We start from the raw sequence: 22,405 nt of genomic DNA, 5'->3' as shown, positions 1-22,405 counted from the left end.
TTTTGGCCATTTTGTTGGTAGATAATTGTAGTTCTGCACTACACTGTTACTACACTGAGGTTATGTCTCTGTTTAGTCCCTCCTCCGGCGTGCAGGTGCGAGGGGGGACAGTGCGAGAAAATGTAAAATGTTTATACATTTCTGGAAGATCTAAAATGTTTATAATGTTCTAGGATAGTTGTGTGTACACACTACAAAGGGTAAAGATCAAGGGAAAACAGGATCAAACAGCTTCTCTATGCATACGATTGTGTGTGTGCGTGTGTGTGTGTCTTTACAGTAGTTTGTGTGTTTCTGTGTGTGTGTGTCTTTAGTTTGTGTGTTTCTGTGTGTTTTTCTCTGTCTCTCTGTCCTGGTATTGTATCCGGGTCAGATTGACCCGAACCTCTTATGAAGGACATAAATGCGGGTGGGCATTTTTTCATAAGTGGAAAAAAATAAAAACAATTCCACATGTCCGTCACTATAAATAAGCCCCGGCCATTGAGTTTCAGGTTGAACGAAAATATCCTTATATTTTTTTTTATTCATTTAAAATGGAAATCGGGTCAATTTGACCCGAACACCACACAAGGGTTAAGAAAAAATAGAGAATGAGGTTTATTCCAAAAGTGCTCACATCGGCTGCACATAATACAAACCTTTTGTTAGCATATTCCATTACTTGAATTTGGTTGTTGAAGAAAAAAACACAACTTACAATGTTGTTTTTCACATGTGGAATTTATTCTCTGTACAGACTGAGCGACAGGAGAAGCTCCGAATTATAAGCCACACACACATTTCTTACTTATTACAAAACACATTCTAAGCAATACTGACATCAATCTTCCCAGAGGCAAAGGAACCTCAGCAGGACTTTGCAACTAAAGCTCAAAACAGTTCACTGCAGTGTGTTGTTGGAGTCATTGGGAATCCCCAAAGAGTTATCTATTATCTTTGCTTCAGACATTTGTTGAGTTGGGTCTGTTAATAGGATTTAAAACTGGTTTCCAGGAAATACATATTTTGTCTTTTGTATTTGGGTTATGAGAAGAGGAATAATCCTTTATGAGTGTTTAGCCAAAGTAGCAAACCTTACATAGGACCGTTTTAGATGAAGATGAATGTTTTTTTTAAATAATAATTGAAATATGTTTTGTGCAACTTCTCCTGCCTGAGGGGGTATAGACAGATCATTATTCATTAGACCTACATTATTATCTCCCTAGAGACTTCTGTTGAATCACACTTTAAAGACTCTTAATGTGTCTAGCTATGCTATCTGTTGATAATTATTAAACTAGACTCCAAAGGGTTTTCAGGGGGATAACCGAGTGGGAATAATGATGGGGTTACATGTTGGGTCTGTGGCACTCCATGAACAGTTTCAGATTCATGTATTATCATTATCATCATATACAAAATATGTTTTAACAGAAGGCTTCATACTTTAACAAATACTATTTAAATGTTTACATCTATACTAGTTCATATCATTCTAAACTAACAGATGTATAACACTTAGTATTTGTTAACATTTTTTAATATGTTATATCTTAAAAATAAATTCCTTGTATGTTATTCGTGAACATAACTAAGACTATAGAAGCTAGAGAACTCCAATTGCTCACTTTAAACAAGAAAAACAGTTCTAAAAAACAAACAACAACAAAACTAATGACAAAGCAAAAGAACAAGGTGTTTAGATTTAGTACTGCAATGTAAAGTAATAGATCTTTTTGAGATTTATGAGTTCATAATTATATTGATATGCTTTCTCGATAAGAGTTAGATGATATGATTGGTACCCCTCTCAAATCTTTGAAATAAATATGAAGCTATCGCCAGGAGCGGCTGTTAACTTAGCGCAAAGGTAACATATTTCCACAACTCTTTATATCTTGTTCGTAAAATCCACACGGAAAACGGTGTAAAATCACAGATTATAGATTTACAGGGCTCATAAACCCAATGTCAATGTGTGAGCTTTAGAGTTGCTTGTGTGAAATGTTGTTACTTTTGGACAGAGGCAGGATAGCTATTTCAAGGAATCGGATAGCTATTGTGAGCTAAGCTGAATGGCTTCTGGTTCCAGCTTTATATTCAAATCACAAACATGAGAGGTATCGATCTTATTATTGACTCTTGGCGAGAAAGCAAACAAGTACATTTCTAAAAAAAGGAAACTTCCTTACATTTTTCAGGCACTTTAGTTGAAAGCTGTTTCCATTTTGTTTTTGTTTAAAAAAATAATGAAATCGAAACAAGTTAACAAAAACGTTGAGTTGAATGTACAAGATTTGATGTGGGTGCCACAGTATCCAAATACAGAAAGTATTTTTCAAAACAGCTTTTCGTATATTCTTCTTATTACTTTCTATTTTTCGGCTGCTCGGTCCTTGAGGCAGCAAAAGATAAGGATAAGAACATTTTAACTGCAGACGGACAACAATGGCATTCATGAATCCAGCTAATCTCTGCATGGCTTTAGAAACTCTGCAGCTCTCAGCCAGAGGAACTGGGTTTCTGCAGCCATGCACTCTTCACCTACCAATCACACACACTCACCCTTTATTTACACAGACAGAAACATATGCAAATTAAATACGCAACACACCAATTATCCAGGAATTTAAAAGCTGTCTTTTTTGTACAATGTATGATTGACTCTTAAAGGCTCTTTCAACAAGGTTGTTACGTTATTAATGTAATTGAATCTCCTTGTTACAAGGGTGTGGCCACACAGTGTCTAAACATGCTGCTTTTCATCTGCGAGCACACACACACAGTAAATACAGGAAAAGAGGAGCAGAGAATTTTAAACCTCATGACACAAATTCAGCTCATTTCGGCCGACAAACCCTTTAAATCTGAATACATGCAGATGAAAGTACTTTGAAGCAATCAAACCTCTCAAGCTCTGTGGTGCTGTTCTGCTCTTCTGTCACTCACTCAGAGAGCTGCATGGACTTGTGCACTGAAGTGGTGTAGTCATTGACAAAAAGTGATTTGTCCAGCCCCAGCTGTGGAACCAACCATACAGAAGAAATCAGTAAGAACGACACACACACACACACACACACACACACACACACACACACACACACACACACACACACACACACACACACACACACACACACACACACACACACACACACACACACACACACACACACACACACACACACACACACACACACACACACACACACACACACACCTTGCTCTACTTCAAATAAAATGTTCAATGTCAGTAACTTAGGGGAGCTAATGATGGTAGTGTTTAACCTCTCTTGTCACTATTTATGTTTCGGCACGTATAAGTTACCGTTTACATTATACATTTAAGCACTTTTGCTCAAGTCACAGACAGACTTGCTAAATATCTTTAATGCGTTCTGTCTGTCCTTCACTCAGTACATTCTTGATGTCACAACCTCTTTTTTTATCTTTCTTCCATCATCCAAAACTAGTCGGCCAGGATTCCAGAGTGAACTGTTTCTGTGTTCACTGAGCTTTTGGGTGTGGCAGGTGGGAAGGGAAAGTGAGTGTGTGTGAGCCAGAGGAGTAATAACAAACACCCACCAGTTTCAACTGGCCCCTCCCTTTTGCCTGTATTAGGCAGTGTGTGCATGTGCTAAGCTTTACCCTGATGCATTGATACAAAAGGTTTGTGTTGTGTTTGCCATAGAATGTCAGAAACACATGCATTTCAGTTCTTATTGAATTACCTTTTTCACGACTCCTTGCAAATTATTATCGCTCCATAAGGTGTAGAGCAACATCGAAGCGGCTCTGCTGCCTTTTGGGAAAGACCTAGGGAAGAAAGGCAGAGATCAGTAGGGAAAGGCAGCAAAGGAAGGAATTTTAAGGAAAATAAGGCATTTCAGGCATACATCTTTTTGAAATAATTTGACAGTGGACAGCTTTTTTGTGTTAAAATAACCTTTTGTTGATCAGCAGCAATAGCAACAATAGTAGATGGTACTACAACAAATATGTCTTGATATCTAACTCACCAACCAACATGGAAATCATTGTTTACTGTGCACTGTCCCTCCTGGGCACAGCGCTAAGTGCCTCGGACAGTCCTTCAAGGGCTAAACCCTGTAACCCGTAAGTATCCATGTCCATTCAAATGCTCAACGTTTTACTGTGATATGTTGTTTCAACAGTTACTTTATCACTTTATTTTTGTATTATTATTTACATGTCCTATTCTATTTTATCATTATTGTTTACCTTGTGTGAATCCTGTTTTTCACTCTGATCCTGTTGTTGGATAATAAAGTTCCATCTTATCTTAACATAACACCTTACATATCCACAGAATATGCTGGTAAGAGTTTGAGAAAAATTATTTGGTAGAAAGTAGTTCCAGGTAAACTGTTGGCAGAGTAACATCATTTCTTTCTCTGGAAAGAGGTGTGCTCTGGTTTTAGTATTTTGTAGTGCTTTGAGCAACCCTCAAAATGTTCCGTTCATTGTCATTGTATAAGGGTGGAGGCATAAAAGTCAGTCAGAAGTGAAAATATGGGCAAATATACTGAATAAATGGTTAGTGAAAATGTTAAAATATGGTTGAAACAACCGTTTAAGGCAAACAAGTTATTTGTGTAAAACCTATGAAACACAACCGCTCCATTGAAGTTTGTCACAGCTATGAAAGCTGAATTTAGCTGAGTTATGAACCAATTAAAACTCACGCGTTCTTGCTGAGGTCGGTCATGGATAACACCAGACTATTATCGACGACTTTCTTGCTGACCTCACTGTCCGCAAACATCAGCTGGCATGCTGTGTTGCAAGCTGATGTTATGGTGTCGTCGGAGTTTCCCAACTCTTTGGGGCTAGAGGAGAGGAGGCTGGTGATGTCAGGCAGGATCTGCTTTGCTGTAGACAAGACAAAGGAACCAGTCAAATCAATAAACATTCATGTATCTGTTGCCTGCGAAAAAACATCAACATGTCACGCTTTTCCTCACCCATGGAGGTCTGCAAACTGCTGGTCCGAGACATGTTACCCAGCAGAGACATGGCAGTCTTCTGCAGGCCCGGGTTGGAAGATTTTAAAAGGGGTCGAAGGTACATGAGAGCCCCCAGCTTTTGAACCATTAACTGACTCATGGAACTGGACCCCTGTAAGGGAAGCAAACAATGCAGAAAGATCAGTAATTTGTGATACAAAATGCAGCTGTCTTTGTAATTATTTGACATTTGCATGCATTTCACTTTCCCTTTCAGTCCTTATTGTGAGTTATACTCATTATTCCTTCCACATCTCCGTCCCTGTTGCTCTTCGCCTTGTTCAAATTAATCTGAGATAATCCTAAATGTCTGATAAAACCCAACACACAAATGGTAGTCCTAATCATTGATGTTTTTGTACTCACCGCTCCCTTTAAGGCAGTGAGGTTCTGCAGGGCCCCGCAGCAGGCCACCAGGGTGGCATCTTTCTGGGACGAGCCCAGCAGAGACATATAGGTCTGCATGGCTTTGGGGTGGCACAACCAGTTCACACCTGTCGGGTTGCTCTCCTCCGGCATCCCCCGTACCGCGTCAAGTGAAATCTGAGGAGAAAGGACGAGAAGGAGATGAGAAGGCTGCCTGGAATAAAGGCTGGTCATGATTTGACCAACACTCCTGAAGTGTAGGTTTGGCGGTTGTTGCCCACCTCCTTTTGGGCCTTGCTGCTCTTGGGGCTGAAGCATCCAATCGTGGAGCTTTTCCTCCCCGCAGGTTGGAACTTGCTGTAGCACCCAGGGGACTCTTCCTCCAGCTGGTAGGTCAAGTTATGGAGGATGCATGCACAGTTCTCCACAGACTAGAGGAGAGGAGATTATTAAGTTCATTGCATAGCAGATGTACGATATTTCCCAATCGAGTAAGAAAACATTGATCAAGGTCTTAAATGTCAGTTTGTCTTTTTATTTCAGTAAATTCAGTTAATTACGCTCGATGAAAAGTAAATTATTTTGATCTTCATTAAAAAGTAAGTAAACAACTCAAATGAAGACAATATATATATATATATATATATATATATATATATATATATATATATATATATATATATATATATATATATATATGACCATCAATGCATCAAGGCAAGTCTATTTATAAAGTATACAACATTTCAACTACAAGGGGAATTTAAAGTGAGTCACACGCATAAAGCGCAGCAACTAAATAACTTGAGGCTGACACGAGATAACTTCCCCCTCTGCTTCATTACAAGAAGTAAACAGAGAGCTACACACATAATTAGAACACAAACACATCCACACCCAAAATAAATTCAAATCAGAGCATCAGCTAAATGTATACACACGCCTGCAGTGTTTATGTGTACTTTTATTGTATTGTATTGTATTGTACGGATTAAGTATATGCTATGTAATGAGACTGAAATCACTTTGTAAGACACTTGTAGTTCTACAGGAGGGAACTAGAATACGGCACCAGACATGAATCCAAACAAAACTGGTCTTGCGTGCTCACATATCCATAATTCAGTGTTAGAGAGACAATGTGAAAAAGATGAAGGTGCTGGGTACTGGGCAGAGTGGAGAGATACACGTTCATCACTGCATCTGCGTGGCGAAACGAGGCCCAGGCTGCAACAGGGGGTGTAGGGCTAATGCTGGGCCCTTGGGCGCGTAAGGCTCTCCGTCAGGTTTATCATCACACCGATAGGATCCTTATTGCAGAGTTCTCAGGCAACCCAGTAACAACAGTCAGTCGTGTACTCACCCACCAACGTGGCACCATCTGAGGAGGTGGAGAAGTTCTATGAGGACCTTGCAACAGCAGTCCGAGATGTCCCAGCGCACAACTTCCTGGCAATCCTGGGTGACTTCAACGCAAGGCTTGGACCAGAGGACGCACCCTACCCATACCACAACTCTACCAACCGCAATGGCACATACCTCATGGCCCTTCTCATGGAACACGAGCTACTGGCAGTGAACACCATGTTCCGGAAAAGAACAGGCAAGAGATGGACCTTCCAAGATCGAGCCACAGGTATGCTACGTCAGTTGGACTACATACTTGTGAGGCAAAAGTGGAGGAACTCCATCTTGAATGCTGAACCGTAGAGCACGTTCAGCTCTGTGGGCTCTGATCCCTGCATGGTCTCCATGAGGGTGCGACTGAGCCTCAGGGTCCCCAAGCCAAGCCCCAAGATCCGGCATGACTGGAAGGCATTCATAACCGACCCTGGCCTTCAAACCAGGTATACGGAGGAGGTTAGTAAGCGCTTTCGGCAGCTGGATAAGGGAGCGGAGCCCATCAGCGAATACAGGAGATTCATTGTTGCAAATGAGGAGGCGACCAGGCTATGTGTGCCCATGCTGGACAGAGCCAGAACCTCCCTACGGTACAGACATCCGGAGGTCGTAGCAGCACAGGGTAGGGTGGAGGAAGCACGCCTCAACTTTGAGCGTGAACCAACCTTGGAGAGACGTGGGGTACTGAACGAAGCCAAACAGTTTATCTTCAGTGCCTACGACACCATCAAAGGGGAGGAACTGATGGAGAGTGTGCGAAGAGTGCAGGCAGCGCAAGGTGAAAGGCAATATGGGGAGGCCTGGAGGGTCATCAATGAGATGACTGGGCGGAAGAGGACTAAGGAGGGACAGGTTGAGGGACACAGCCCCGAGGAGAGGGTGACGACCTGGTTCAACCACTTCCAAAGCCTGCTGGGCACAATAGCGGATGGAGCTGAGGAAAGTATACCAGCTTTCCTCCAGAACCTGCCCATCGACGATGGTCCCTTCACAGCCAGTGAGCTTGCCAGGGCGCAGTCCACAGTGAGAGAGGTCAAAAGTGCTGGGCCGGATGGCATACCCCCGGAGGTCCTAAAGTACTGTGATCTCGATGACCTCGTCCTAGACTTTTGCAACCTCGCTCTACTGCACAACATGCAGCCTGATATATGGTCTCTCTCCAACATCATCCCGGTGCCTAAAGCTGGAGACCTCTCAAAGCCAGACAACTACCGAGGCATCAGCCTGACATGTATCACCGCAAAGGTTTACAACCGGATGATACTGAACAGGATACGGCACGCCATCGACCCTCACCTGAGGGAGAACCAGAATGGCTTTCGAGAGGGGAGAACCACCGCAGCCCAGATCTTGGCGCTAAGGAGAACGATCGAGGAGGTGAAAAAGGATAACCGGACTTCTGTACTGTGTTTTATCGCCTTCAAAAAAGGCATTTGACTCAATCCACAGAAGCACAATGGTGAAGATCCTTGAGGCCTACGGTGTCCCTCCCAATCTACTCCGGGCAATAGAGACCATGTGCGCAGGAACACGGGCCAGGGTGGTGACCCCAGATGGCAACAGCGAGGAGTTTGACATCCTGGCTGGGGTAATGCAAGGGGACACCCTGGCCCCCTTCCTCTTCATCATGGTCCTGGATTACGTGCTCAGGAAGGCCATCAATGGACGAGAGCAGGATCTTGGTTTCACTCTAACACCAAGGAGGTCGAGACGACATCCCACAGTAGTCCTGACAGACCTGGACTATGCGGACGACATCAGCCTGCTCTCCGACAGCATGGAGCAAGCACAGGAACTCCTGAACAGAGTGGAGTCAGAGTGTGCCAAGGTTGGCCTGAGGCTAAACGCCAAGAAAACTGAGGTTATTACCTATAACATCTTACCGGAACATCCACCTCTGACAACAACAGAAGGCACTGTGCTTAAAGAAGTCAAGGACCTCAAGTACCTGGGCTCATGGGTCAACTCAACCGAGCAAGATCTTAAGGTGAGGAAGGCACTTGCATGGAGGGCCCTGAACGGCACGACCAGTGTATGGAACTCCAACCTCCCCCGTCAAATCAAACTCAGCTTCTTCTATGCAACGGTAGAGTCTGTTCTCCTCTATGGCAGTGAATGCTGGACCCTGAAGCCAACCCTGCAAAAGTCTCTAGAAGGATGCTACACCAGAATGTTGCGAGCAGTATTTAACATCAGCAAGAGTGTACATTTAACCAACAACATCCTGTACGAGGGAATACCAAGGGTGAGCGAGAAAATTGCAGCCAGGAGAATGAGACTAGCAGGACATTGCCAAAGGCATCAAGAGCTGCCAGCCGGCAAATTGGTGCTGTGGGAACCAACACACGGGCATCGGTCACGAGGACGTCCCGCACAAACATACGTGGACGTACTCAAGAACGACGTAGGAGCACAAAGTACCAATGAACTGGCCAGATGTATGGAGAACCGGGATGACTGGAAGCGACGATGGAGGGCTCGTCTGAGGACGACCTAGAGAGGTACAAATGAGACAGCTGACCGACAGATGAGAATGATGAGAAAGTTTACCTTGTCATCAGGGTTGTCCTCCGCCACACAGGACTGGATGTAACTCATGAGGGAGTTGATTAGGCCGCTGCAATCTCTCATTGCCTCTCTGTCCTTCTTTTTGCCGGAGCTCAGGTTCCTAAACATATTTCAATCATTCATTTAAATCCAAAAGGAAACACCTACTCGTCTCAAATTAAATAACACAGAATTGTGAGTGCCTCAACTAAAGATGCAAAATATTCCATCAGCAAACAATATCCTACAAAAAAACTGGAAAAGTTTGGCACTTCCGTTTAAAAATGACTTAAACCATTTCATAACTAATTGATCAGCCATTGGCTTTGTGAAGCCTTGACAACGATGTTTGTGACATCAAAATGTTGCTCTATTTAATTAAACTTGTTGTGAACTACCTGATCTCTGCCCTGAAGGCATAACAATTTAACATCAGAGGCTCTGATTAATGAAGTGTTCTCACCGCAGGCACCCTGTGGCGCTGTAGAAGACATCAGGGTGGATGTTGTTGTTGGTGCTTTTGTCTGACCAGCAGGTGAAAGGTTCCACCACGTTCTCCGTCAGGGCGGGCAGCGCTGTAGCAATCAGCTCTTGCTTCAGGTCGTTGGCAGAGGACAGGTTCCAGAGCAGTCCTAAAAACGACAAGACAGGTAGAGTTACAACTAAGCTGCATCATGTTGCTGCCCTTATTATTTTTAAATCAATGTTTGTATCTGAAGTGGATGGTCAAAGAACCATTGTTAAAAGAAAGTTATGAAAGAGATTTGACCTTGGTGTGGTACTGGACAAGTATTGCTCCTGAAAATGTATATGGTACAAAAAGGAGGAAGCTCAATTGGTTTGGAGGTTGGGTAACTGTTGTTGCTTGGTGATCATACAGATCTATTTGTTCCTTCACTTATTAAATGAATATTGTTAAAGCTTTCATTTCATTTTCATTTAATAAAACATAGTTTACTGTATGACAGGGGTCATTTAAGGTGCTGTATACAAGACACAAATGTTACCAGCTCTGCAAGGGGTTTTAAAAAACGTGATTTAGGGATTTGATTTGCTTGAGGTGACACATTCCTCATCCACACAACCAGAGTAACACAAAGGAAACACAAAGTATCAGAACATAATCTTCATCAGCAACAACACCTCACCACACTCCCTAGACATGCCTCAACTCACTGTCAATAGGTCAGACAAACACAGAGCATGCATATTTTTACACACACACACACACACACACACACACACACACACACACACACACACAGCACCGTTTTTATTATGAAAAAAAAAGTGAATGCATATAAAACATCATCATTATCTAATAACTGTGATGGATTCAAGATTATTTAAGAAGAAGTAACTCAGATAAAACAGGAATGCACTATTAAAGGTCCCCTATTATACTGTTTTTCATTATAGTTCTGAGATAAAAAACATCTCTGAAGTGTTTGGCTCGAAATACCAAACAGATCGTGCATTGTAGCATCCCATAATCCCCTCTGTTTCAGCCCTGTTTCAAAAGTGCTGATTCTCTGTCTGTTACTTTAGATGAAAATAAGGAGCCCCTCCCCACGCCCCTCTGAGAGATATTTGGTTAAAAAGAACACAATGGTGCTCTAGGAGGAGATTCAGAAAAGGAGGAAGATCAATTGGTAGCTTTTATGTATGTGGTTTAACAAGCGTTATATGACATAAACTGTGTTAAACCTGTATTACAATCATATTTATTACTTGAATGATGTCCTCCTTATCTACTGAATAAGTGCAGAAATCATATCCATAATTGAAAACCAAGAACTGGCTATTTATTTAAAATATATATTTGACATGTTTATATGTATTTATTTTTTAATTAAAAAGGCACCAGAGGCATTCTTATATCTTGAGTTCCTGTCCCAATAAGTCCTACCAGTTATTTGTTTCTGGGTCTCAGTAGAGTCCGACTCCTTCAGCAGCTGCAGGGCCTTAGCGATCCCGCCACAGTGCTGAACCTCCAACTTGCTAGCCTGGTCTTTGAACACCAGGTTCCTCAGAGCGCCAGCAACAGCCTGGCTCACCCCAGGGTTGGCGCTCCGCAGCAGGGTCACAAGATCCGGGATACCTCCCATTTTGAAAACCTGGGACACAAAAATGTCACACAAAGGTATAAACAGAGAGCATGCACCAGTTGTATTACCATCATGAACCGTCATCCCACAGATGTCATGTGAGAATATACAACTTCCATGTGTGCAAACATGCAGGGTGTGTCACTGACCTCCTGTTTGGTGCTTTCCTCTTTGTAGGTGGTGTGTTGAATGAAGGTGGCTCCACATTGCTGGTAATTCTCATCTGAGTGAGACAGGAACTCTATTGCCTGCTTCAGGGTCATATCTGACATGTTCACCGAGCTGTTCACCCTGCAGAAATAGGCATAGAGTTGGAGATTCGATACACAAATAAGCTGATTGTTGCTCTTTTGTCATTTGAAACCTGGGAACATTTTATAACCCAGTATATGTTTTTATTTTTAAATGGACTGCACTTATATTGGATCCAAGCATAAAAACACGGCACATGGCAAAGTCTGCAGCCAAATCCAGCAACAAATGATGAATGGCCTGCTTTAATAACATAAATCAACTTTATTGAGAAACTGACCTGCAACAAACTATATGTATATGCTGATAAAATGTAAACGAGTCCATATACCACCCTGTACAAGAAACTTGTTGCCCATGTCAAGCCCCCTCTTATTGTCTGAAATTGTCAAGCAAGCCAGGTGAACTCACGCTGATATCTGCTCTATGTTGGACTTTTTGATGGTTCCCATCCTGCCGTCAGTCATAGAGTGCATGGAGGGCTGCTGGACCATGTGTATCTGGCTGTTCGTCATCTGGGGGTTACTGGTCATCTGGTAGATACTGTTCATCTGGTGGTTACTGGTCGTCTGGGGGTTACTGTTCATCTGGTGGTTACTGGTCGCCTGTTGGTTACTGCTCGTAGAGTAGACGCTTTGTCTATTGACTCGATTCTGCATGATGTTGTTCTGGACCGCCTGCCCTTTGGTTCTCTGAGAAAAGAGTGATATACAATGCTCATAAAGAACAGTATTGTGGAGTATTTCTGATATTTGTTTGAATAATCTATTCCCTAAAAAAAACATGACAATGGCAATTCAGTATCACTACATTTTCAAATAATAATGACTGATCACCATAACAGTTCCGCCTGTATGAGCAGCACCAAATGACCGAGCCAAGGCCGGGTCACTGCGAGCGGATCTCAGCCCATTGGGGGTCAGGGTCTGGGTGGCAAAGTTATTCTGTTCCCATCCACCTGAGCTGTAATGTTGTCCTTTGGAGGTTTTAGCAGATAGAGTGCGACTCTTTGTAGTATGTCCCTAAAAAAGAAAGTAATGTAAGTCAGTGGCTTTCACATAAAGCATTTCCTATTAAAATACTGTACTACACTACACTTAGATGGCAGTAACAATTCTCTGATTACTGTATCCCCTTAATGTTTTACTGTAGTAACAATCCATGTTGCAAAAAAAGGAAGAGATTAGACCAAACTCTACTCAAACAGTTTCCACAGTAGTCCCCTATAAACCAAGACAGAGGAATTTGACCTCACACAAAGCCTGCACACATTTCCTCTTCCTCGGTTCATGCTGAAGGCAACAGAGTGCACCACCAAACGGACAAGAGTAACGTAATATCTGTCATTGGACACCAACTCCGGCAGTTGTGTTAAAAGACTGCTGGCACATTTGAGCAGTTTCTCACAGAGAATCTTTGTGTGTTCAGGTAATACACAGCATGTCATTAAACCCTTTAATCTGACAATTATGCCTGGTTTATGGATCATTTTATTTTGACTTTTTTGCACTAGTGTGTATGTCCTTTTGTATGTGAAGGTGTGTGTCGAAAGCAGGTTTTCAAGTTTTGCCTCAAATTAGAGAGAAACTTGGCTCAGGAAGGGCAAAATGACAGAACAGGTCTAGCTAATTCTTTAAAGATGAGACTGTCTCTCCACTAAGCCTTGATCTCCTATTGGCTTAGTTGAAAAGGTACAATTCAAATCACAAATCTGCCAGGGAGGAAAATTCCCATCCGCCTTTGAACACACCAAACGTTAGTAAGGAAAGGAGTGTGCACCCATGAGCACCAAAAACTCATAAAAATCTTAGCTTACAAACTCTCAACTTCTGCAGCCGACATGTAGGCGTCTTAAATTGAACTGTGGCATTTATTAGGACGGTATATTTGCTAATGGGGAAGCAGGTAACATACACTTAGGTATATATAAATATATACAAACACACACACTGAAGACTGTATGTACCGGCTCTGTTTCCCCTTTTTAAAATTGGACTAGTTGCTTAGTTACTAGCCAGCCTCGCTACTAAGCAAGCTAAAAGCATGATGGAGGAGAGATGTGTCAACAACATGTTTGATAAGAACTGACCGTGTGTTTACTCTGAGAGTGCTGCATGCCCCTTCATTTGGCTACAGCCTTCCTCATATCAGAGGCCAGACTGGAGACTGATGCAAATTCAGCAGAGCAAATAGACGCAGCAGAGAAACAACAGCAGGAGCCATTTTATTTGTTATAATTCATAACTTCTGATGGATTTAAGCTTTTTTGCAATGCATAACATAACCGCCATATGTCAACCATCAAAGGTATTCTTGAATCAAGCTAGATCATTTTCAAATATGTTATCGAGAGTCATTTCCATCTAGTTATCCGACATCATTTCTGAGTAAGATTATCACAGAGTTAAGGTGATAAGTTATTCTATATATAAGAGTGGTAGGAGGTTGGGTAACTGTTGTTGTTTGGTGATCATTCAGATCTATTTGTTCCTTCACTTATTAAATGAATATTTATGTTGTTAAAGCTTTCATTTAATACAGCAGTGTTAAGACATAGTTTACTGTATGACAGGTGTCATTTAAGGTGCTGTATACAAGATAAGACAACAATGTTACCAGCTCTGCAAGGGGTTTTAAAACGTGATTTAGGGATTTGATTTGCTTGAGGTGACACATTCCTCATCCACACAACCAGAGTAACACAAAGGAAACACAAAGTATCAGAACATAATCTTCATCAGCAACAACACCTCACCACACTCCCTAGACATGCCTCAACTCACTGTCAATAGGTCAGACAAACACAGAGCATGCATTTTAACACACACACACACACACACACACACACACACACTCCACTGTAGAATTTGGAGTCTAGTAAAACTCAAAACAAACAAATATTTGTCCATATCCAAAATTAGAAAATCACACGTGCCTGACACATAAGGCAGTGTACTCCATTAAACTTTATTAATCAAGCTGCAAACCTGTGTGGTTTCACCATGAGCTCAACCAACATAACTACTGTATATTAAGGTTTCTTTAAAACAATGTCTTAAATCAACGGTCACAGATGAGGGCCTCCCATTCGGCAGGATTTGGTTTCTATGATCAAATAAAAACTTTCTTTTTTGAACAGTTGGATCAAGATATCGAGGTGTTTAGGTATCCAAGAGTTCACAGCACATGCACTGTTACTGCATGTTTTCACCGAAAAACCAGAACAGATTTTTCTATGGATTCAACAAACAGGTTATAACATGTTGATTTGAGAGCTTTAGAGGTGCGGGCAGGCTGCTTTTGTTGACAGAGTAACGCTAGCTTCTCAGTTTTCAGTTTTCGTTGACAGCAAACAGGTAATTATTCCTTTAAATTCTTATTTTTTTCTGTGCAATAAATACGTTGTTTCATATTATTGTTTTAAAAAGGTATGCTATCATAAAGCAGTGATTTAGTTATTCGTTTAATTAAAGAAGAATTTCGACAAACAGCACCGTTTTTTATTATGAGAAAAAATGCGGAATAAAACTTCATCATTATCTAATAACTGTGATGGATTCCTGCAAACATGTGTCATTTCATCCTAAAAGATGATTTAAGAAGAAGTAACACAAATAAAACAGTAATGTACAAGTAACAAGTAACATGTAATGAATGCACTATTAAAGGTCCCCTATTATACTGTTTTTTATCAATATATTGCGCTAACAAAATAAATCTATTATTATTATTATAATATTGTAGGTCTCAGATAAAAAACATGTCTCTGAAGTGTTTGGCTCCAAATACTAAACAGATCATGCATTGTAGCATCCCATAAACCCCTCTGTTTGAAAAGTGCTGATTCTGTGTCTGTTACTTTAGATGAAAATAAGGAGCCCCTCCCCACGCCCCTCTGAGAGAGATTTGGTTAAAAAAAACACAATGGTGCTCTAGGAGGAGATTCAGGTGATAAGGTGGGGGGGGGTGGGGTGATAAAACGTTATCACATCATAAAGTGGTCAAAATCTGATCGGCTCATTTTCAGATAGGTTTTTATATAAATGGATCAGGACAAAAAGAGAGGGGGTCTTTCTTCCTGAAACTTTCAGAATCTCTTTACACAGAGGGGACACATGTTTATGTATAAAAGACATGAACAAGTGGATTTTGCATAATAGGTGACCTTTAAGTATCTTTGATAACAGTAGCTAAAACTACCATTGTTGTCGTTTAATGTTATGTCTGTGAAAAGTAAAAGGGTATTAGCGCTGACAAACACTAAAACAACAGCGCACTTACCACTTTGGTGTAGCCTGTTGACTGACTGGAGTTGGCGCGACTGAAGAACGCATTTGCTTTGGACGGAGAAAACTTGAAGGTTCCAAACTCACATGTTGACATATTCTGCGGTAATGGGCCTGTTAACAGAAGAGACATATGGAAACTGAAATGAACAACAACTCACAATACCATGCAGTCAAGCTCAAAACAAAGTCCTTTACTTAATTGATCCCATGGAGGGAACTCTGCACAGTCAGAATGACATATAAACCCACACTCAAATGTATTTAAAGGTTTACATTAGAACACAAAAAGATGCCCCAAATGAGCCAATCAGAATCAGGTTAGCTCTCTGCCCCCCTTTGGGCGATGAAATCTGGCGCTGCCCACCCATATTAACATAATGGAAAGACAGTCTCCTTCATAAACTACAGGATCCTAAACTGATAAAGTAGGAAAACACTAAACATCCCATAATAGATAGACCTCTTCAACATTGAAAACCGTACTGCCTCCATTACCCGTCAGTTTCAAGAAGCTCAAAAGCAAATCCTCAATGCATTACTTTTGGCATAAAATACACAACACTTAAATTATTTTCTTTATTTCTCCTAATGCAGTTCTTTTGTTTAACTCCGTGAATTATGTTTTTATTATTGAATTATTAAATATTTTTCAAGATTGTCATAAGGTTTCTGTATAACCTCTGATTAAATACTTGTCTGAAATGAATAACAATTTGAACTTTAATGATATTAGCTTGCCAATCGCTCTGTCGTTTTTCAGATCATCATCCAAAACAAATTTGTTTCCAATTTGCATGACTGGCAATCTACAATCACATCACATCATATGATGACAGACCTGTCATCATAATGTCATTCACAGTCTTCGAGTAAACTTAATCCAGCCACAGAGCCAACGTGTGCTGGCACCTCAGCCCGTCTGTCTCGTTGGGTGATTCATAAAAACGCAATGTTTGCACATTGTCCCAAAATGTAAGGCTGTGTCTTCACCACACCATTACAGGATTATGATTGTCAAAACAACGGCATATGAATCACCGTTATCATACATGAGGTCTATGCAGCGAACACAACGTGACTAAATACCTGTCATACATTTTAGAATCTCTTTAAAGGGCCAGTTACTGAAAAAATAAAATATATTTGATTCCTTAGCCGACACTATTACTATCTAGCCTTGCATTTTTTTCTACATTTTCTGAGTTTCACAAGAGGATGCAGAGGCACCAATACCGATACTCAAAGAGTGGACAATGAGTTCCAATCTCTTACAGTGCAATATTATGTCAATTATACTATGTACATTATACAGTAAAGAATCATTTTAATTCATGTTAATTCAAGTTATTGACTAATGTGTTGCCACGTCAACAAGTGTTACACTCCAATGATATCACCTGTTAATTTAGTAAATTTTTTAAATTTATTTTGTACAATTTAGCTTATGTGTTTTAACGCAACACTTTCTTTCTTCTACCTTTAAATCTTTGATCACTATGAACACAACTTCTTGTTAGTATTATGCAGGGATTGCAGCAGAAATATCTAATAATATCTTGGCTGCAAACGGGAATGTCCCCGGTCCAGAGGGTCCAACTGTCTCATTACCTCTATATGTGAACCATTAACACTGCTTAGCTTAATCTATGAACAGGTTGGTGGAATAGGAATATTAAGAGCAGCCTCAGGCGTATGTGCAAGACTAACCTTGTGGTTGTTTTCATTAATATTCTGAGTTTGACTATCCTTCTGTTGTGTGTAATGTCGAAATTCGCTCACAGCAAAGTCTTTTCTTGTCAGATCTTGAGGTTACTTTACACCTCGCTCTCTTTTTAGTAGGGATGCACCGAATATTCGGCCACCGAAAATTATCGGCCGAAAATGGTTAAAAAGGCCCTTTCGGCTTTCGGCCGAAAGGGTTTTAGCACCGAAAAAATATCACCGAATGTCAGAACAGGCTTACGTTGGTAACCTAACGTGTTGTTATGACGTAATAAAGACCCGGCGACCATGCTCGCGGCTGGCTCACAGGGGGGGGAACATTGACCGTTGTCATCGAGATTGCCCTGAGCCTTTAACATGCTAAACTCTTATTGCACTTATGGTAACAAGTATTCTCCACATCGAGACAGGTAAAGTTTAACCACACCTCGAAGCGCGTTCTCTCCGCCATCTCCGCAGTGTGCTCCGCTGCATGTAGCAGCTGCGTGTGTGTAAACTGCCCCGCCCCCTCGCACACAGACGGGGGAGAGAGATCTCGTCTGATCGAAAATACATCATAGACGCATTTGTTGTCTTTGCATATTAGAAACGAGTTGGCGACACTAAGACTGCGATATAATGTTTTTTAGCAATAATACATGACATATATAAATGTACTGTATGCATTCAAAAGTGCTGAATAAATGTTTTATGGACCCATAATAGTGATTATTATTTAAGTTAAGTTTTGCCATAATCATGTCTATTTCCATAATTAGGTAGCTGAACAACATTGGTAAAAAATGTATACATTATATATATATATTTCTATTAATCATTTTCGGCCTTTCGGCATTCGGTTTTCGGCCAACTGTTTCCTATTTTCGGTATCGGTTTCGGCCAAGAATTTCCCATTCGGTGCACCCTTACTTTTTAGACAACTTCATAACTCCTAAATTATGCTATAACACAAAAGACAGAATCACAAACTTGAAGGGACAAATAAATATGTTGTTAATTTTGCTATTCTGTATGTGGACACATTTGGATAAAGCCTATTATTAAAAAGGTGCAAGCTTTCAAATGGTACTTTTTATGAACCAATATTGCCTGGTTTGGATGTATGCGTTCATAATGGCTACATTTTTCATTTAATCTTAAATCAGTGATTGTAATTACAATCTTTAAATTGAATAAAAGGCCCATTTTAAAACAGGTCAGAAATATTCTTATCACGCGAGCCACACACTTGAATGCATTGAATGTGTCAATAAAACAGTAAAATAGCACAGTATGAAGTTTTTGTTGTTTATCTCTCTCTCTCTCAATTTTGGTGGTACTTTATAATGCCTGTTGAAGTAAAAGCCAAATACCAGAGTGGTTTTGAAAGACTAAAATATAATTTCATACACATGTGTTTGGGCTGTGTGTGGCTAAACCCCATGGGCTGTATACAGAAACCTCTGTGGCAAGCTCATGTACAGTAGGGATAGGATCATGAGACTATGACTCTTCCCAGAGCTTACACTAACAAAACACTTTAGTTTAATAGCAGCTAACCATTGGTCATATTTCACACGCTGATGCTATGTTCATGGCGTTACCAACACACCTCCGATATAGATACTGTCACTAAACACCCCCTCAACATGTTCAACACAACTATTTCTCTCGCAGTTAATTACAATTAGCTTACTAGTTAACTTTAAGCAGCAGCAATGTTTTCCACACTTAAAATCTACAAAGAGAACCACGAGCGGTCTGTTTTCCTCACATAGTTGACCAAAAACACAGCACAGGAAAATAGCACGTTCAATCTGTCTGCAGGAGGTCACTGAGGGGAAAGTTGTGTGACGCATAATTGCCAGGAACCACAAAAAACCGATTTAATTTTAGCAAACAAGCGCAAAAATGATATGCCTATAAGGATGCCTAAATAAAACCTCACTGTCCAAATTAAGAGGTTAGAACATCATGCACTATGAGGAGATATTCTTAATGTGATGTTAATGTGTAAAGTTTGTTTTCCATACTTAGAGCTGGGGGGGACAATGTGCCGTTCTTCCCAGGTTTTGACTTGCTTCTCTTGATGGTGTGCACTTGATCCAGCACGCGCTGCTGTCCTGAGTGCAGCTTGGTGTCGGAAGGCACAGCGAGAGAAGTGTCCTCCACGCCTCGGATATTCATAGCTGAGCGCAGCGGTTCCGGAGCCATCATTTTCCCAGCTCGGTGCCCTTCTCAAGAACAGTTCGGTTGAAAATAAGTTTCCAAATAAAGTGCAGACCCGAAGGAAAAAACGCAGATCGCCTCAGCGTGAGCAGAGCAGCGGACACGGTCAAGTCTGGAGGTTGGCAAAGTGTTCAGAGATCAGCCAGCCGCGGTGGACTCCACCCTCGGGACCGCGCCCTGTCGAGGTGGGACCAGAGGGAGTTCTCTCCAGGAGCCACTGGTGGGCGGGGCCGTGTGCAATATCTGCACACCTGAGCTGATTAGCATAAACAGCCTGCTCTTTAATAAGTAGCCTAGGCCTACGTGTTTTTTCTCTCTGTTAACGCTTCAAGAAATGTTCAAAGTTCATAAGTAGTGTTGGAATGAAGCCTGATACATTAAGGCATCTCAAGCATAGGATCTCAAGCCAAACCATAACTTATAATATATATATTTTAGGGTCATATACTTGAATATACAGTATGAGCTTATACAATATAAAAAAGGGCTAAACCTTGACCAAGTAAGCTATATTAAATGCATGAGTAATGGAAATGATAGAGTATTATCTGACTCCTCAGATCTACACTTGCACTCAATAATAATTCATATGATTCATAATTAGGAATAAGGCATTGCTGCAAAAATATATTGTACATGTCATACATATGTATCCACACTTTAGGAAAGGGTTAAGTTGTCAGGGTTTGTTAATATTCATAACAAAATGTATTACGGCGTTATAGATAAATTGTGCCAAATTGTGCAATATCAATTTGACTGGAATATTCTCTTAAAGGCAGAATATATCATAAGTACTTTATGCATACACTTTTTTGCCAATAATACACAGTGTTAACTTTTGAATGCAAGATTTTTATTGTAATATTTTTGATGACTTTTTAAATAAATGAAGTAATAACACAAATTACCATACAAAATACTAGCATAATCATCGGTTCTTGTTCCATTTTACAACGGTATATCCACCTAACACCTTCGCTGACTTATTCGGTAAAATCTGAGTAAAATCATTTTGATGTTGCTTTGGATAAAAGCTAAATGCAATGTAATGTAATGAATGATGTTGTTACAAGCAGGGCATGGCAAACTACTTTTTTTTCTCCATTAATTTTGTAACTTCATTTCCATTTAAAACGCCTCCATGGAATCCATCCATTGCTCCTTATGTCGGTTGACTCCACATAAGTCAGCTGGCATAAGGCTGCTTTTGGATAAATGTTTTTTTGTATTCAAAGGTAAAGACATCATCATGATTTTAACTTTACTAAAATGGAGTGCTTTACTAAACTTTACACAAATTGATTAATCTCTCTCTCTCTCTCTCCCACACTATAATTATGTCCTTATTAATCATCTTTACAAACTAAATTGATCAACCTGTGTGAGGTAAACTGCTGGTTTTTTTTACCTCAACAGCTTCTTGGCTAAACTCCCGATGCCCTGCTATTTTCTTTTATGCAAATGTTCAATGTCAGATGTGATGTCAGGGCAGGAACCAACGTATCTCAGTTTGAGAATAGCAGAGCCAGTTAGAAGAGAGAAAAGAAAGAAGGAGACGACACATCAAGCACATGCTTTCTGCTTAACCGGAATGTTTTGGCTACGTTTCTGCAGGTTAGGTTATACTTTCCCACCACACCCTTCTCCTTAAACCTGCCAAGGTAACACATATCATGTGTGCGTAATATATCTCTGAAGTGTGTGTATTAATGACAAGGAAAAACTACTAGGTGCATATGAAGTCTATATTTCTACCATAATTGTATCTGATAGAGAGAGGAACATGAGTCAAACATTAGTTGTATGGTCAGATAGTGTGAAATTCCTTAGATCAGGTAGGATTATCGGATCATGACATGGCAGTCTAGTTAAACTGACCAAACCCATGTAGTTTTAAAGCCAGATTTATTCGATTTTAAAGTAACTTAGTAACTAAACCACTATCAGTGCTCCATCATGGCTCAATAATTTAAGTTGAAATACAACACGAGCAACCTGTGAACTATCTCAGCTATATTCTTGTACTGCTGCAATGTTGGCATGTGGCCAGCAAGTACCACACCCTGCCTAAGGGCTTTCTTTGTGTTTGTGTGTGTGTGTCCGTCCTACTGACAGTGAGTTGAGGCATGTCTAGGGAGTGTGGTGAGGTGTTGTTGCTGATGAAGGCTCATTATTAGTGCATTACACTGCCTGTAGTTTTTGCAGGACGCCGTAGGTTATGTGAGCCTTTCCAGACGGATAACGTTCTGACTAATGTCTGCGGCCAGAGGAGTTTAAGGAATACTGGAAGTAAGCAGGTGTACATGCCGTCATGCCCTTTGACAACGGCTACAGAACATCTGGATGAAGCAAAAATTTGTCTAAAGATTTACAACTTGGTTTTTGTCTTCTGTTGGCCCCTATTGAATACATTAAAAAGACTGGATCACGATGCAGATGCCAGTTGATCTTAACGAATCCATTCACACCTGCAACATGGATTAACATAAAATAAGAT

General features: G+C 40.7%; 1 protein-coding gene across 1 annotated transcript; it reads right to left on the bottom strand.

The window, feature by feature from the left end:
- Window positions 1-704: 704 nt before the first annotated feature.
- On the bottom strand, window positions 705-20,080 carry LOC117541886 (plakophilin-1). Its single transcript, XM_034209172.1, has 14 exons — window positions 19,710-20,080; window positions 15,968-16,086; window positions 12,523-12,708; window positions 12,098-12,378; window positions 11,584-11,725; window positions 11,236-11,443; window positions 9,790-9,958; window positions 9,330-9,447; window positions 5,660-5,809; window positions 5,379-5,555; window positions 4,971-5,124; window positions 4,692-4,878; window positions 3,717-3,801; window positions 705-3,005 (listed from the first exon to the last, which is right to left on the bottom strand). The coding sequence occupies exons 1-14, from the start codon at window positions 19,891-19,893 to the stop codon at window positions 2,931-2,933; spliced, it is 2,235 nt and encodes a 744-aa protein (XP_034065063.1). The 5' UTR covers window positions 19,894-20,080; the 3' UTR covers window positions 705-2,930.
- Between the last annotated feature and the right edge of the window lie 2,325 nt (window positions 20,081-22,405).

Source organism: Gymnodraco acuticeps, unplaced genomic scaffold (assembly GCF_902827175.1).
Source record: "Gymnodraco acuticeps unplaced genomic scaffold, fGymAcu1.1, whole genome shotgun sequence".
NCBI lineage: Eukaryota > Metazoa > Chordata > Actinopteri > Perciformes > Bathydraconidae > Gymnodraco > Gymnodraco acuticeps.
This window is presented reverse-complemented; position numbering and strand designations above follow the sequence as displayed.

What these genes read in the sequence shown, in the direction of transcription:
- LOC117541886 (XM_034209172.1), bottom strand. Translation starts at nt 19,893, where the DNA reads ATGATGGCTCCGGAACCGCTGCGCTCAGCTATGAATATCCGAGGCGTG. An exon ending in ATTGTCCCCCCCAGCTCTAA is followed by an intron (nt 16,087 to 19,709) that starts GTATGGAAAACA and finishes TTCTGTTAACAG; the next exon opens with GCCCATTACCGCAGAATATG. An exon ending in GACCCAGAAACAAATAACTG is followed by an intron (nt 9,959 to 11,235) that starts GTAGGACTTATT and finishes TGTCGTTTTTAG; the next exon opens with GACTGCTCTGGAACCTGTCC.